Genomic DNA, 15744 nt, shown 5'->3' on the forward strand with positions numbered 1-15744 from the left:
TCCAAGGTTCAGTAGGCTGTCAGTAAAGCAACAGAAAAACTCAGGTTGAATCATCCTCCATCCAATCTTCTGATCCACCCTGTCCCTTTGTTTGCCCAGGCTGGGAGCAGCGATTTAAAGCTACTACCCTGGCCTGTCGGTCAATCAGTGGTATTTATTGAGTGCTTATTGTGCACGGAGCACTGTACTTAGCACTTGCGAGGGTAGGATATTGTTGGGAGACACGATCCCTGCACACAAGGAGCTCACTGGTAAACCCTGTACCTCATCCCTTGGCTGTCTCATGCTCATGACCACCCTGGCAGGCAATTACACCCCGCCAGCCAAGAGCTCCTGACGCTTCACCCCATCCCCAACCCTGGGCCCCACCTTTGGTCTCCTCTATCCATATTTGAGTTTTGAAGAAACCCACCTCCTTTGCTGGAAGACAAGGGGGGATTGAATAATAATAATAATGGTATTCGTGAAGCATCTACAATGTGCCAGGCACTATACTAAGCGCTGGGGTGGGGGGGGGTATAAGCAAATTGGGTTGGACATAGTCCCTGTCCCACATGGGGCTTACAGTCCTAATCCCCATTTTACAGATGAGGGAACTAAGGCACAGAGAAGTGACTTGCCCAAGATCACACGGCAGACAAGCTGCAGAGCTGGAGTTAGAACCCAAGTCCTTCTGACTTCCAGGCCCATTCTCTATCCACTAGACCCTGCTGCTTCTCATGAAGCAGCAGCCAAAGATGAAAATATGCCAAATACATCTCTGGGCCCTGCTGGACCTGCCCTACAGCCTGCTGAGCTAGGGGCAAGGCACTTTTGCCCCACGTTTTCAAAGCTTGTGGCCCCCAATGATTTCCAAATCAGGCACCCACTAGCGGATCCTGCTTTAGAAATTCAGACTAAATTGGCACAGACTGGAGCTTTCCTTATAGGCTTTGAGGTAATACAGGCCATTCCTGGTTCACCTCAGCTCTATATAACTATAATTCTATTTATTTATATTGATGCCTGTTTACTTGTTTTGATGTGTATGTGTGTATATATATATAGACAGAATTACAGAATTATATATATATATATATGTAATTCTGTTTATATTGATGCCTGTTTACTTGTTTTGATGTCTCTGTCCCTCCTTCTAGACTGTAAACCTGGTGTGAGCAGGGATTGTCTTTCTTAATTGCTGAATTCTACTTTCCAAGCGCTTAGTACAGAGCTCTGCACACAGTAAGTGCTCAATAAATACAAATGAAAGAATGAAAGGGAAAAAGTTAAACATGTTCATTCTCACTAAAAATAAATTCACTAAGGCCATATACAGTTTCACTAAGGGACTGTATCTGCCTTATTAGCTTGTATATAACCCAGTGTTTAGAACAGTGATTGGCCCATACACAGTAAGAGTTTAACAAATAACATAAAAAGTGGTAAACTTTTTTCTCCACATTCTTCCTGGGTGGGATTTGGAACAGATTTTCTTTAATGAATATTTGTGTTTCTTATTGCTGCTGCTAAAATGCCTCAGAAGATTATCCTGATTCAATAGTTGCATCTAATAACGCTCTTAGATAAAGGTAGGCAATCCAAGGTTAATTAAGAAAACCCTTTGGAAAAAAGTGTGCTGCTTTAATAATAAGCACTCAAAAATTCCTGCTGGTCTTTTGGGTCTTGTTTGAAATAAGAGAATAGTGTGAACTAGTTGTAGAAATCCTAAAAGGATTAGGAATTATTGAGTATAAGAATGCATGCAGGAGCTGAGCAAGGAAAAAATCACCTTTTGTAGGGAAAGCAACTCTCTTTAGGGATTTAATTGAGGATTTTGTATTAAAATGACTTGACTCTTTTTTTCCACAGCTCAATTGAACATGTGATGTTCCCATAGTTCAAGATTAGGTCAAGCACAGGAACATGAACAGCAGGTTCTAATTTTTAAATTCACTTGGCTCCTTTTATTAGCAGTATTACTTAGTGGGAAGAGCAAAGGACTGCAAGTCAGAAGACTTGGGTTCTAATCCCAGCTCTGCCACTTGCCTGCAGTGTGACCTTGAGCAAGTCACTTGACTGCTCTGTGCCTCAATTTTCTCATCTATAAAATGTGTATTAAATACTTTGTCTCTCTCACCCAATAGAAGGTTAGCCCTTTGTGGGACAGGGACTATGTCTGATCTGATTATCCTTGACACATAGTAAGTTATTATGATTATTACTGCTATAATTATATATATATATACACACACACACACATATATATGTGAAGCCATTGTATCAGAGAGGGTCTCAACTTCATTCAATTCATTCAATTGTATTTATTGAACACATACTGTGTGCAGAGCACTGTATCAAGTGCTTGGAAGAGTATACTACAACAACAAAAAGACACATTCCCTGCCCACAATGAGCTTACAGTCTAGAGTGGGAGAGACAGACATCAATACCGATAAATAAAATTGCAGATATCTTTATAAGTGCTTGGGGCTGGGACGGGGGAAGAGCAAAGGGAACAAGTCAGGATGACGCAGAAGGAAGTGGGAGGTGAGGAAAGTTGGGGCTTAGTCTGGGAAGGCCTCTTGGAGGAAATGTGCCTTCAATAACACTTTGAAGCGGGGGAGAGTAATTGTCTGTTGGATTTGAGAATGGAGGGCGTTCTAGGCCAGAGGCAGGATGTGGGCTAGGGGTTGGCAGTGAGATAGAAGAGACTGAGGCACAGTGAGAAAGTTAGCACTAGAGGAGTGAAATGTGAGGGCTGGGTTGTAGAAGGAGAGAAGAGGGTAGGAGGAGGCAAGATGTTGGAGTACTTTAAAGCTAATGGTGAAGAGTTTTTGTTTGATGTGGAGGTGGATGGGCAACCACTGGAGTTTTTTGAGGAGTGGGGTGACATGTCCTGATTGGTTTTTATAGAAAAATGATCCAGGCAGTAGAGTAAAATATGGACTGGAGTGGGGAGAGACAAGAGGCTGGGAAGTCAGCAAGGAGACTGATGCAGTAATCCAGGTGGGATAGAATGAGTGATTGGGATGGAGTGAGTGATTTGGATGGAGAGGAAAGGGCAGATTTTAGCTATGTTGTGCACGTAGGGCCAACAGGATATAGTGATGGACTTTAGTGTAAAAACCTTAAAAGGAAGTGCAATCGACCTATGGAATTCTGGCTCAGGACAGATTGAGTGTTAATACTTCTGGAATGGTTGCAGAAATGGTATTTATTGTGCACTTAGGCAGAGCATTTACTAAATGCTGGGAAAGAATATAGAGTTGGGAATTAGATACAGTCTCTGGACCTCAAGGAGCTCAAAATTGAAGAAAAAAAATGGGGAAAGGGGATTGGCCATAAACACATAAGGCATGATGAAACAAAACATTCAAACAACATAAAGAAATAGAAAAGTACAGAATTTTTTTTTTAAAAAAAGCTCAGTAAAGTACTGTGTCTAAGGGAACAGAATTTCAGGCTCCCCATGGCTCAGAGTCCACAGTCACAACAGTGGCCACAGTGATTGCTACAGCAGTAGCTACCCCAGTCTTCCCAAGGTTTTTTGGAGGAGGCATCAGGTTGTGGCTGCTTTTCTCTGTTCCAGTTGTGGTGCAGGGCAGAATGGAGGTTGCTCGGGGCAGTGGAGGAAAGCCATTGAAGGATCCTGGGGCAGCGAGGCCTCCAGTGGAAGAGGATGCTGAGGGCTCTGAATGTCATCATGGGAAGATGACAGGTTCCACGTAGATTTGCTCATCTGTGGTGGAAAGCGAGGTCAAGGGGTGTGCTGCTGCTGCAGCTGCTGGTTTTCTTTTCCTTAATGCTGGGATTAAAGATTGCTGGGTGTTCTAGCTGGACAATGAGAGAGCCCTGACTTTTTTTGAAAGAAAGCCATGAAAGAGAGCAACAGGCATATCAAAAATTCACTGGGGCCCCTAACTCTCCTTCACCTCCTCGGAGTACAGACAGTATTTGAGAAATGAGGAGGTGGAGGATGGTCTCGCCTATCCCGTCGACCCCTGGGCCACGTCCTCCTGCGGTCCTGGAACGCCCTCCCTCCTCACCTCCGACAATCTAATTCTCTTCCCCTCTTCAAAACACTACTTAAAGCTCACCTCCTCCAAGAGGCCTTCCCAGACTGAGCTCCCCCCTTTTCCCTCTGCCCCCTCTGCCCCCCCCACCTTTCCACAGCTAAACCCTCTACTCCCCACTTTCCCTCTCCTCCTCCCCCCTCCCATCCCACCCCCTCAGCACTGTACTCATCCGCTCAACTGTATATATCTTCATCACCCTATTTATTTTGTTTAATGAGATGCACATCACCCTGATTCTATTTACTTACCATTGTTTTAATGAGATATTCTTCCCCTTGACTCTATTTATTGCCATTGTTCTTGTCTGCCTATCTCTCCCAATTAGACTGTAAGCCCGTCAAAGGGCAGGGACTGTCGCTATCTGTTGCCGATTTGTACATTCCAAGCGCTTAGTACAGTGCTCTGCACATAGTAAGTGCTCAATAAATACTATTGAATGAATGAATGAGAGAATTCTCCCAGGTTGCCTAGAAAAACCACTAAGTGATCCGACAGCACGGAACAACTGAAGAGGGAAGTTCCCGAAGCCCAGATTCTCTGGGCCCCTTGTTCTTCAAGGAAGCTGTTTCATCAGAGAGGGTACTCCCAGACCCGAGGTCCAGAAACTCTCTAAATCAGGTGACTTGCTAAACAATAATTCAGCCAGGCGGCTGAGAGTGTGAGAATAGTGTCACAGAAGCGAAAACGGGAAACTTACCTACTTTGGAATGGTCATTTGAGGGTTAAGGAAATGGCATTTTGTCCTTAAGAGGCATCATTCACCTGAGAGTTTGACATTATTACAAATTTTTGTGTGTTAAGCAAATGCACTTAATCCTCTTCCCCAGAAGTGTAATTTTGACACAAAGAGATTTAGTGAAATTTTGAAACGTCCTGCTCTGACTAATTTGTCTGGTTGTGGCAGTTTTAATATCTTTCAGACTTAAGCAGTGATGTCTCAGAGAAATTTCACTGGATAACAAAAGAGGGAGGAAATGAGCATTTTTATAGCATTCTGTGTTTGGAAAGAGGAGAGCTTGGCTAGGCAATTTCCTCACCCTGTTTTCAAGCTTTAGCCATGCCCTGACCCTCCAGTAAAACCATCCCTGGGCCCTTCTCCAGAGTTTGGCAGCCAGTTCTGGTAACAAAACATTTGGTCAGAAATATCAATAAATAAATCAATGATGTTTATTAAGCACTTACCATGCACAGAGTACTGTACTGAGCTCTTGGGAGAGAACAATACAATAGAGTTAGCCGTGTTCCCTCCCCACAAGGAGCTTTACAGTCTAGAGGGGGAGACAGTCAGTGTTATTTACAGAGTGCTTACTGTGTGCAGTGCACAGTACTAAGCGCTTAAGAGAGTATAATACAGCAGAGTTGGTAGACACATAGCGGTCTAGAGAAATTAAAATAAATGAAGGATAGACCTTCCTTGTGGCCAAATTAGCCGGACAAATAGGTTCAGAAACATTTTGGGGTATTGAAATTTGCCTCAACTTTTCTGCTGCCTACGAGTCCTTCCAATTAATCCATCATACTTACTGAGCACTTACTGTGTGGAGAACCCCATACTGTTTGGGAGAGACATGTTCCCTGCCCAAGTGACTTACCTTTGCAAGTGTAAGCAGAAGTTGGTACAGTGCATCACATTCAGTAAGCATTCAATAAGTACCATTACTTCAACAGCATTCATTCATTCAATAGTATTTATTGAGCGCCTACTATGTGCAGAGCACTGTACTAAGCTCTTGGAATGTACAAATCGGCAACAGATAGAGACATTCCCTTCCCTTTGACGGGCTTACAGTCTAATTGGGGGAGACAGGCAGACAAGAACAATGGCAATAAATAGAGTCAAGGGGAAGAACATCTCATAAAAACAATGGCAAATAAATAGAATCAGGGTGATGTACATCTCATTAAACAAAATAAATAGGGTGATGAATGTATATATAGCAAAGATACGCTCATCTGATGGCCGGTGTGAATCTCCCAGGGAGAAGTAAGTAGTAGCTTGTCAGTCTATGCAGTATCCGATGATTCTCTGAAATGATAAGTATTCTCTGTTTCTCCCTCACACTGCCCTTAGTCTCTTAATGTTGTTTTAATGTCAAGAAACAGCATGGCTTAGTGGATAGGGTAATGTTTTGTGGAACTGAAGGACTTGGGTTCTAATCCTGGCTCTGCCACATGTCCGCTGTGTGACCGTGGGCAAGTCCCTTTACTTCTCTGGGCGTCAGTTACCTCATCTTTAAAAGAGGATTAAGAGTTTGAACCCCATGTGGGACAAGGAATGTGTCCAACCTGATTATCTTGTATCTACTCCAGCACTTAAACAGTGCCTGGCACAGAGTAAGCACCTAATGAGTACCATAATAAGTTTTATCCAGAAAACAGCTCTCAAAGTTGGATTAACTATAATCGATTTTACTTTCTCCTTAATGCCTCGTAACCCCAGGTCCTATTAGGAAATGCAGCTAGATGAATGTTCCCACTTCCCCAGTAACAATAAGGGTAACAGTAATAATAATAATAATAATAATTGTGGTATTTGTTAAGCATTTACTATGTGCCAAGCACTGTATGAAGTGCTGGAGTAGATACAAGATAATCAGAGTGAACACAGTCTGTGTCCTACCTAGGGCTCATAGTGTAAAGGGGAGGGAAAACAGGTATTGAATCGCCATTTTACAGATGAAGAAACTGGGGTCCAGAGAAATTAAGTAACTTGCCCTAGGTCATACAGCAGGCAAGTGGCAGGGTCAGGATTAGAACCTGAATCCCAGGGACTTGTTCTTTCCATCAGGCCAACCACCAAGATTTGACTCCTTTGGCATTCATGGAGAATTTGGATGAAGCCCAATCTCTGATCCGCCCTAGTAAAAGGCAGTTTACAGAGTGAGATTGATGGCTCGGTGCTGGTCTCAGCTGGGATGACTGTGAACTGGGCCAGACTGTCTGGGGTTAGTTGGGTGGGGAATAGCTTCTGCCACCTTTTCCCTTTTTGGAGCTGTGGGGCCAGGTCTGCGATGGATCTGATCCACTGACCATGCTGACCAGACTTTCAGCGAAAGGTGAGTTTGGGAGAGAGGCAGTGGTGGAGGAAGGGAGGGGCTGTTCAATTTTGATGTCATCTGCAAAGCTTTAATAGGCTGATCCTTCTTTCTTTCTACTGCCCACCCCGCATGCTCCGCTCCTCTGCCACCTACCTCCTCACCGTCCCTCGGTCTCACCTATCCCGCCGTTGACCCCTGGGCCATGTCCTCCTGCGGTCCTGGAACGCCCTCCCTCCTCACCTCCGACAATCTAGTTCTCTTCCCCTCTTCAAAATCCTACTTAAAGCTCACCCCCTCCAAGAGACCTTCCCAGACTGAGCTCCCCTTTTCCTTCTGCTCCCTCTACCCCCCCCCACCTCTCTGCAGCTAAACCCTCTTCTCCCCCCTTTCCCTCTGCTCCTCCCCCTCTCCTGTCCCATCCCCTCAACACTCTACTCGTCCGCTCAACTGAATACATCTTCATTACCTTATTTATTTTGTTAATGAGATGTACATCACCTTGCTTCTATTTATTTGCTGCTGTTTTAATGAGATGTTCTTCCCCTTGATTCTATTTATTGCCATTGTTCTTGTCTGTCTATCTCCCCGATTAGACTGTAAGCCCGTCAAAGGGCAGGAACTGTCTCTATCTGTTACTGATTTGTACATTCCAAGTGCTTAGTTCAGTGCTCTGCACAAAGTAAGCGCTCAATAAATACTATTGAATGAATCCTCTTTCTTCACCTTCCAATCAATCATATTCATTGAGTACTTGTGTGCAGGATACTGTACTATGTGCTTGGGAGAGTACAATATAACAGAGTTGGTAGCCATGTCCTCTGCTCACGAGTTTGCAGTCTAGAAGGGGAGAGAGACATTGATGAATTATGGATATATATATAAGTGCTGTGGGGCTGAAAGAGGGATGAATAAAGCATGCAAATCTAAGTGCAAAGGTGACATAGAAGGGAGTGGGAGAAGAACTGAGGCCTTAGTCCGGAAGGCCTCTTGGAGGAGATGTGCTTTTAATGAACTTTGGAAGGTGGGAGAGTGATCGTCTGTCAGATATGAAGAGGAAGGGCACCCCAGGCTAGAGGGAGGACAAGGGTGAGAGCTCGGCGGTGAGATCGAGGTACAATGAGTAGGTTGGCATTGGAGGAGTGAAGTGTGCAGTCTGGGTTGTAGTAGGAAAGGAGTGAGGTGAGGTAAAAGGAGGCAAGGTGACTGAGTGCTTTAAAGCCATCTGTAAGAAGTTTCTGTTTGTTGCGGAGATGGATGGGCAACCACTGTAGGGTCTTGAGGAGTGAGGTAACATGGACAGAACAGTTTTGTAGAAAAATGATCTGGGCAGCAGAGTGAAGTGTGGACTGAACGGGGAGAGACAGAAGGCAGGGAGAATCAGCAATGAGGCTGATGCAGTAATCAAGGTGGAATAAGATAAATGCTTGGATAAAGTGGTAGCTGTTTGGATGGCGAGGAAAGGATGGATTTTAGCTATGGTCTGAAGGTTGAACTGACAGTATTTGATGACAGATTGAATATGTGGGTTTAATGAGAGAGATGAATCGAAGATAATGCCAAGGTTATGGGCTCGTGAGACAGAAAGGATGGTGGTGCTGTCTACAGTGATGGAAGAGTCAGGGCTAGACAGGGTTTGAGTGGGAAGTTGAGGAATTTTATTTTGGACAGGTCAAGCTGGAGCTGACAGTGGAGATGTAGAGATGTCTTGAAGACAGGAGGAACTGCAAAACTGCAGAGAAGGAGAGAGATCAAGGCTGGAGATAGTAAATTTGGGAATCATCTGTATAGAGATGGCCGTTGAAGCCATAGGAGCAAGTAAATGGAGTGGGTGTGGGTGTAAATGGGAAATAGAAGGGGACCCAGAACTGAGCCTTGAGGAACTCCAACATTTAGGGAGTGGGAGGCAGAGGAGGAGGCCATGAAAGAGACTAAGAAGAAGTGGGCTCCCTTTTTCCATGGACTGTCCCCAAACTTTCTAAATGGACATGGGCATATTCAAGCCTTGAGGGCTAGGGGATATTTTAAACTGTTTATACAGTCCTTTATGGTCTGAAGTTTTAATTACATCATTTATCGTATAGCACCTCTCCTTCCTATAGTTTGTTACCAACCTTTCCTTCCCTTTTAGCCTTGGAATTCCTTTTTTCCATTTTCTAAGCTGTAAATCTGCACAATCTCTCCTCCACGTTGAACCTTCCCTCCTTTCAAGTCCATTTTAACTATTCTAGTGTTTGGCACTGCTGGAGCAAAGTGGGGTCACCTTTGAACGTATACTAATGGAGCAGTGGGTCACCTTTTTAGCTGGTCCTGAGAGCTGGTGCAGGACCTTGTGAGTGTAGCCCTGAGGTTCATGAGTAGCAGCGCTGCTCAGCTGGAGTTGTATTTTTATCTGCTTTCCCAATTCCTGAAAGGATGGGGAACCAGAGCCCAGAAGGATAACTAATTTGGGACACATGGAAGTATTGCCCTTGTGGGCACTTCTGGGCGGGCGAGACTGCTATTGGGTGGCACTTCCCCTTGAAATGAAAATTTAACAGCTTTTTCTCAGATATGGGGACCTGCATTTTGTGTTTGGGACAAAAATTAACTTGCTTACTTTTCAAAAGCACGTTAAAACATGGTCCAAGTGATGAGTCTCAGGATGTTACAACTTTGTATCAAAAATGAAAAGCCATGTGTTTCCTCAAAAATTTTATCTTCCCATTAAATTAGATGTCCCTGTCAAGATTTATTTTTCTTTCTACTGTGTACGTTCATTCAGTCATATTTATTGAGCGCTTATGGTGGGCAGAGCACTGTACTAAGCACTTGGAAAATACAATTCAGCAACAAGAGAGACAGTCCCTGCCCAGAACAGGCTCACAGTCTAGAAGGTCATATAATAAGGACTTTAAATTAGAAGGTAAAGGCTCTGATTTACCCTCTCCCATGTATTGTGAGCCACCGGCTTGTACCAACAAGGACCTTCCTGGACCGGGGAAGCCTCGGTGACGCTTAGTAGAAGTGAAATCTCATCCCTGATCAGGGTTACTGTGAAAAGTTTTTTACTTAGTTTTACCCATGCAAGGGAGTGACACATACACACACTCACTCCACTCCACCAAGGGTCCAATACTACTGTCCTGGTCAAGGGAGCCAGTTCTACTGATGCTTCTTCTTTCTGCCACCTCATCTATAAAATGGTGATTAAGACTGTGAGCCCCATATGGGACAATCTGATTACCTTGTACCTACCCCAATGCTTAAAACAGTGTTTGACACATAGTAAGTGCTTAACAAATTCCATAATTAATATTATTATTATTTTTAGAAGGGAGACACGTAAAACAAGTAAACAGGTATCTATACCATCAATATAAATAAACAAAATTATTGATTCATTTATTCATTCAATAGTATTTATTGAGCATTTACTATGTGCAGAGCACTGTACTAAGCGCTTGGAATGTACAAAGCGGTAACAGAGGCAGTCCCTGCCCTTTGATGGGCTTACAGTCTAATCGGGGGAGACAGACAAGAACAATAGCAATAAATAGAATCAAGGGGATGAACATCTCATTAAAACAATAGCAAATAAATAGAATCAAGGTGATATACATCTCATTAACAAAATAGGGTAATGAAAATATATACAGTTGAGTGGATGAGTACAGTGCTGAGGGGAGAGAAGGGGAGGGGGGGAGGAGCAGAAGGAAAGGAGGCAAAAGAGGGCTTACCTGAGGAGAGATGAAGGGGCGGGCTAGAGGGGGAGCAGAGGGAAAAGGGGAGCTCAGTCTGGGAAGGCCTCTTGGAAGAGGTGAGCTCTCAGTAGGGCTTTGAAGAGGGGAAGAGAATTAGTTTGGCGGAGGTGAGGAGGGAGGGCATTCCAGGACCGTGGGAGGACGTGGCCCGGGGTCGACGGCGGGATAGGCGAGAATAGATGTGTATAGCTACATGCACATCATTAATAAAATTAATAGAATAATAAATATGTACATATATACATAAGTGCTGTGGGGCAGGGAGGTGGGTAGAGCAAAGGGAGGGAGTTGGGGCGATGGCCGGGGGGAGGAGCAGAGGAAAAGGGGGGCTTAGTCTTGGAAGGCCTTCTGGAGGAGGTGAACTTCCAGTAGGGCTTTGAAGGAGGATTTAATCTCCATTTTACAGATGAGGTAACTGAGACATAGAAAAGTTAAGCGACTTGCCCAAGATCACACAGCAGACAAATGGCAGAGTCTGGAATTAGAACCGAAGTCCTCTGACTCCCAGGCCCATTCTCTTTCCACTAAGCCACACTGTTTCTCAGTACTCTGAACACTGTAAGCACTTAATAAAAATTAGTGTTAGTAATGTATTTGTCCATTCTGGTTGAGCTGATGTCATCCATCATCAGTGGCAGAGCAAGACTGAGGACTGGTTGTTGAGTCAGTGGATGTAGCTTTCTCATGCTGTTCTTTCTCCTCCAATTTCCTCTGTCTGTTTCAGTGTCCTGGCTGGTGCTCAGTGAGATTTTTCCTGGTGGGATTAGAGGACGAGCAATGGCTTTAACTTCCAGTATGAACTGGAGCATCAATCTCCTTGTCTCATTGACGTTTTTGACCATTACTGGTAAGACATTTTCGTTGGGTTCTTTGTTTTGTCCTGAATGTAATAATAGCACTAAGTAGTAATATTAGAAGTGGTGATGGTGATAGTATTTATTGAGTATCCACTTAGTGCAGTGAATAGGATTTGGTGCTTGGGAAGTACAGAATAGAGAAGTGACAGGTTCCCTGCCCACAAGGAGCTGACACACTAATGGAAGGAACAGAACATAAAGCTACATACAGCTGAAGTGAGCAAAATGAATAATTGAATCCATATATACTCATGAGTGATAAGCAAGGATATAAATAATGTGGGCGTTAATCAGTGGTATTTAGTGAGGGCTTACTATATGCAGAGCACCATACTAAGGGCTTGGGAGAGTACCATACAACAGAATTAGACTCGTTCCCTGCCCATAACGAGCTTACAGTTTAAAGGAAATGGCCCCTCATAAGATTCACTGCATTCTGCTCCCTTAACTGCTACATTGTCTTGAGGTACAGCTTCAGATCGTGAAGGTCAAGAAGCTGGGAGAGGAGGTGTGAATCAACCAAACTGAAGGCTAGCTTCAGTGTGGTAGAGTCCAATTTGCCATTAAGTGGAGAGGGAAAATATCTTTTTTTCCATTGGTTGAGGGGGATGAGAGGGGAGCACACCTTGAGGACCCTGATGATTGACCGTATAACTTCATATCATGATGCACTCGGACTGGAGAAATTTAGTTTCTCCCTCTGATCCCAGAGAATGGTCTTCCAAAACTCACAGTCTGTTGCCAACAGCAATGGCGTCCTCGCAATTACGATGGCATTGTGTGCCTGAATCAAATAGTAATGGGGTTGCTAAGAGCTTCAGCGGAGGAGTTTTGTACTTGATGAAAGTGCAACCTTCTGAACCTGCATAGGTTTCATTTATCTGGAACCTGTTTCGCAGACGTTCCTGAAAGACCATCTCGGAATTGTCTGTTATCTGTGAGGTGTGGGCTACCCACCGGAAAAAGCCCTTGCAAAACAAAAGAGATGGAAGAGTAATTTTTTTGTGTGTTGGGGGTGCGGGGTCTCTTACAGATCTCATCGGCTTGCCGTGGGTGTGTTTCATTTACACAATAATGAGCCTAGCATCTCTGGTTTTTGTGGTTGTGTTTATACCCGAGACAAAAGGATATTCCCTGGAGCAGATATCAATGGAACTAGCTAAAGCGTAAGTATTTAAATTCTCTCTTTTTTTCTGCCACTACTCTGGGTACAGTGCTTTTCAATACCATCAAATCATATGTCTACAATAGCTTTTAGGATATTCACTTTGAATAGAGAACAAGGAAACACAATTCAGCTCCCAGCTGTCTAATTTTCATTAATCGGTTGAACAATGAAAATGTTTAATGTTTAGAGTTTTGTTTCTCTCTAATGAATGTTGAGACATAAGGTTTCAGGCCACTAACTTGAATGTTTGAATGAACCTCTTTTGGGGATGAGCACTGTAGTCAAAAACCTTGGCTCCCCGCTTCTCTCCAGTGAGGGTTTCATTCTTCCTTCTGGTGGAACTGGAAAGTCATACACTGTACTTCTGTCGTGGTGAGGCTACTGATCGATCTGCCCAGGATCGATCCATCTGGAATCCATCCAAAGCTCCCACTATGTACAAAGCCTGTAGATCATAAGCTCGTTATGGGCAAGGAGCATATCTGCTAATTTTGTTGACTTGTACCGTCCCAAGCACTTACTGTGGTGCTCAGTACATACTAAGCATTCAATAAATACCATAGATTGATTTATTGAAACAGATGTTCCTGGGAAGTTGGCCGTTGAGGCAAAGCCACCAAATGCTAGTTTCTCCCTCATGTGGACCCTAAGAGGTCTGGCATGAGAATGCTGCTTCGGTTGATGTCAAGGCTTTCACAATCCTAACACTTTCCTCCCTATTCCACTGATGTTGGGGATTTCAGGTAGTCCCCAGGTTGGCAGGGTAGACAGTAGGCTGTGAGGTAGAGAGAAAAGGCTACTCCTCCTGACAGTCGGACTAATTGACCTGCTCAGGAGGCATGTGAGGGGAAGCAGTGTTGCCTAGTGGAAAGAGCACGAGCCTAGACGTCAGAGGACCCGGGTTCTAATCCCGGCTCGGCCACTTGCCTGCTGTGTGACCTTGGGTAAGTCATTTAACTTCTCCATTCTTCCGTTTCCTCATCTGTAAAATGGGGATTAGATACCAGATCTCCCTTCTACTCAGAGGGAGAGGCCTGTGTGGGACAGGGACTGTATCTGACTTGATGATCTTGTATCTGTTCCAGCACTTAGTACAGTGACTGACACATAGTAAATGCTTAACAAATACCACAGTTATTATTATCAGGACACACGCTTGTGTGGGGAAAAAAACAACAACCCTGATCAAACAAACATACTGTATCACTTTTGGTTAAGTTACTGGTATCAAATTCCCCTACAGTTATCTGGCGATTGAGACAGATGTCATGGTGTCATTGTGGATAATAATAATGATGGTATTTGTTAAGCGCTTACTACGTGCTGAGCACTGCTCTAAGCACTGGGATAGATACAAGGTTATCAGGTTGTCCCATGTGGGGCTCACAGTCTTAATCCCCATTTTACAGATGAGGTAACTGAGGCACAGAGAAGTTAAGTGACCTGCCCAAAGTCACAGAGCTGACAAGTGGTGGAGCCGGGATTAGAACCCACAACCGCTGACTCCCAAACCCCTGCTCTTTCCACCAAGCCAGGATGTGTCTACCAACTCTATTATATTGCATTCTCCCAAGTGCTCAGTACAGTGCTTTACACACAGCAAGTGGTCAGTAAATATGGTTTGTTGACTGAGATTGAGGGCCCTGGTAGCTAAGTACAAGGCTAAACAAGTAGTGCATCCAGGCTCGCTCCCATGTGGGTTTTCCATCCGTTCATGGCAGGTGCATAGTTGTTCCTGTAGGCTTCTGGGACTTTAACTTCCAGCAACCCCAGGGAACAACTAGTAATAATAATAATAATAATAATAATAATGTTGGTATTTGTTAAGCTCTTACTGTGTGCAGAGCACTTTTCTAAGCGCTGGGCTAGATACAGGGTAATCAGGTTGCCCCACGTGAGGCTCATAGTCTTAATCCCCATTTTGCAGATGAGGGACCGGAGGCACAGAGAAGTTAAGTGACTTGCCCACAGTCACACAGCTGATGTGGCAGAGCCAGGATTTGAACCCATGCCCTCTTATTCCCAAGCCCAGGCTCTTGCCACTGAACCACTCTGATTCTATGAGCAAAAGCCACTTCCTAATAATGATAGTATTTGTTACGCTCTTATTCTGTGTCAAGCACTGTTCTAAGCACTGAGGTGGTTACAAGCTAATCAGGTTGGACACAGTCCCTGTCCCACATGGGGCTCACAGTCTTAATCCCCATTTTACAGATGAGGTACCTGAGGCGTAGCACAGTTAAGTGACTCGCCCAAGGTCACACAGAAGAGAAGTGGGAGAGTTGGGATTAGAACCCAGGTCCCTCTGACTCCCACATCCATGCTCTGTCCACTAGGCCGTGTCCCACAGCTTGCTTGCCACCTGGCCTGAAACTAAGAAAAAAAGAATGGGAAGATAGGGTAGGTGTCCCAGTTTGCTCTGACTTGATCAAAGTTATTTTTGTGCCTAATCAACTAGATCTGCAATCTTTCAGTTTCTTGGACCCATGGATTAGGTCCAGCCAGTTCAAGACACTGCACAAGTAGATTCTATGAAAATTGGTGCAGTAGTTAGCATTTACAAAGTGCTCTGTATGTGCCGAGCACTGGGGCAGATAACCACATAATCAGATCAAACATGGTTCCCTACCTCACACAGGGCAGTAATCAAAGGAGGGAGAACGGTTGTCTTATTTGCATGCACAGATGAGGGAACTGAGGCACAGAGAACTTAAGTGACTTGCCCAAGGTCACAAAGCAGGTCAAAATGAAATTAGAATAAAATCTCTCGGTGCCCTGGAATATGCTTCTTCCTCTAGACCCTGCTGCCAGCATCTTTCTTTGAGTGCTAATAACCCAGGGTCAAAATGTGAAACAGGAAAGAGTCCCTAAGTATTGATGGCA

At 44.3% G+C, this 15744-nt stretch overlaps 1 protein-coding gene across 2 annotated transcripts in view; it reads left to right on the forward strand.

Moving 5' to 3' along the window:
* Positions 1-15744, forward strand: part of SLC2A12 (solute carrier family 2 member 12) — a 65875-nt gene that overhangs the window by 39745 nt on the left and 10386 nt on the right. Inside the window, exons 3-4 of one of the 2 annotated variants that reach the window (XM_029058340.2) lie at positions 11561-11683; positions 12727-12859. In XM_029058340.2, coding sequence (XP_028914173.1) covers positions 11561-11683; positions 12727-12859 — 256 coding nt within the window. Of the gene's footprint in view, positions 1-3571; positions 3740-11560; positions 11684-12726; positions 12860-15744 lie in introns of those variants that run through there. The other variant, XM_039911177.1, reaches the window with a different exon arrangement.

This window comes from Ornithorhynchus anatinus, chromosome 2 (assembly GCF_004115215.2).
Source record: "Ornithorhynchus anatinus isolate Pmale09 chromosome 2, mOrnAna1.pri.v4, whole genome shotgun sequence".
Taxonomy (NCBI): domain Eukaryota; kingdom Metazoa; phylum Chordata; class Mammalia; order Monotremata; family Ornithorhynchidae; genus Ornithorhynchus; species Ornithorhynchus anatinus.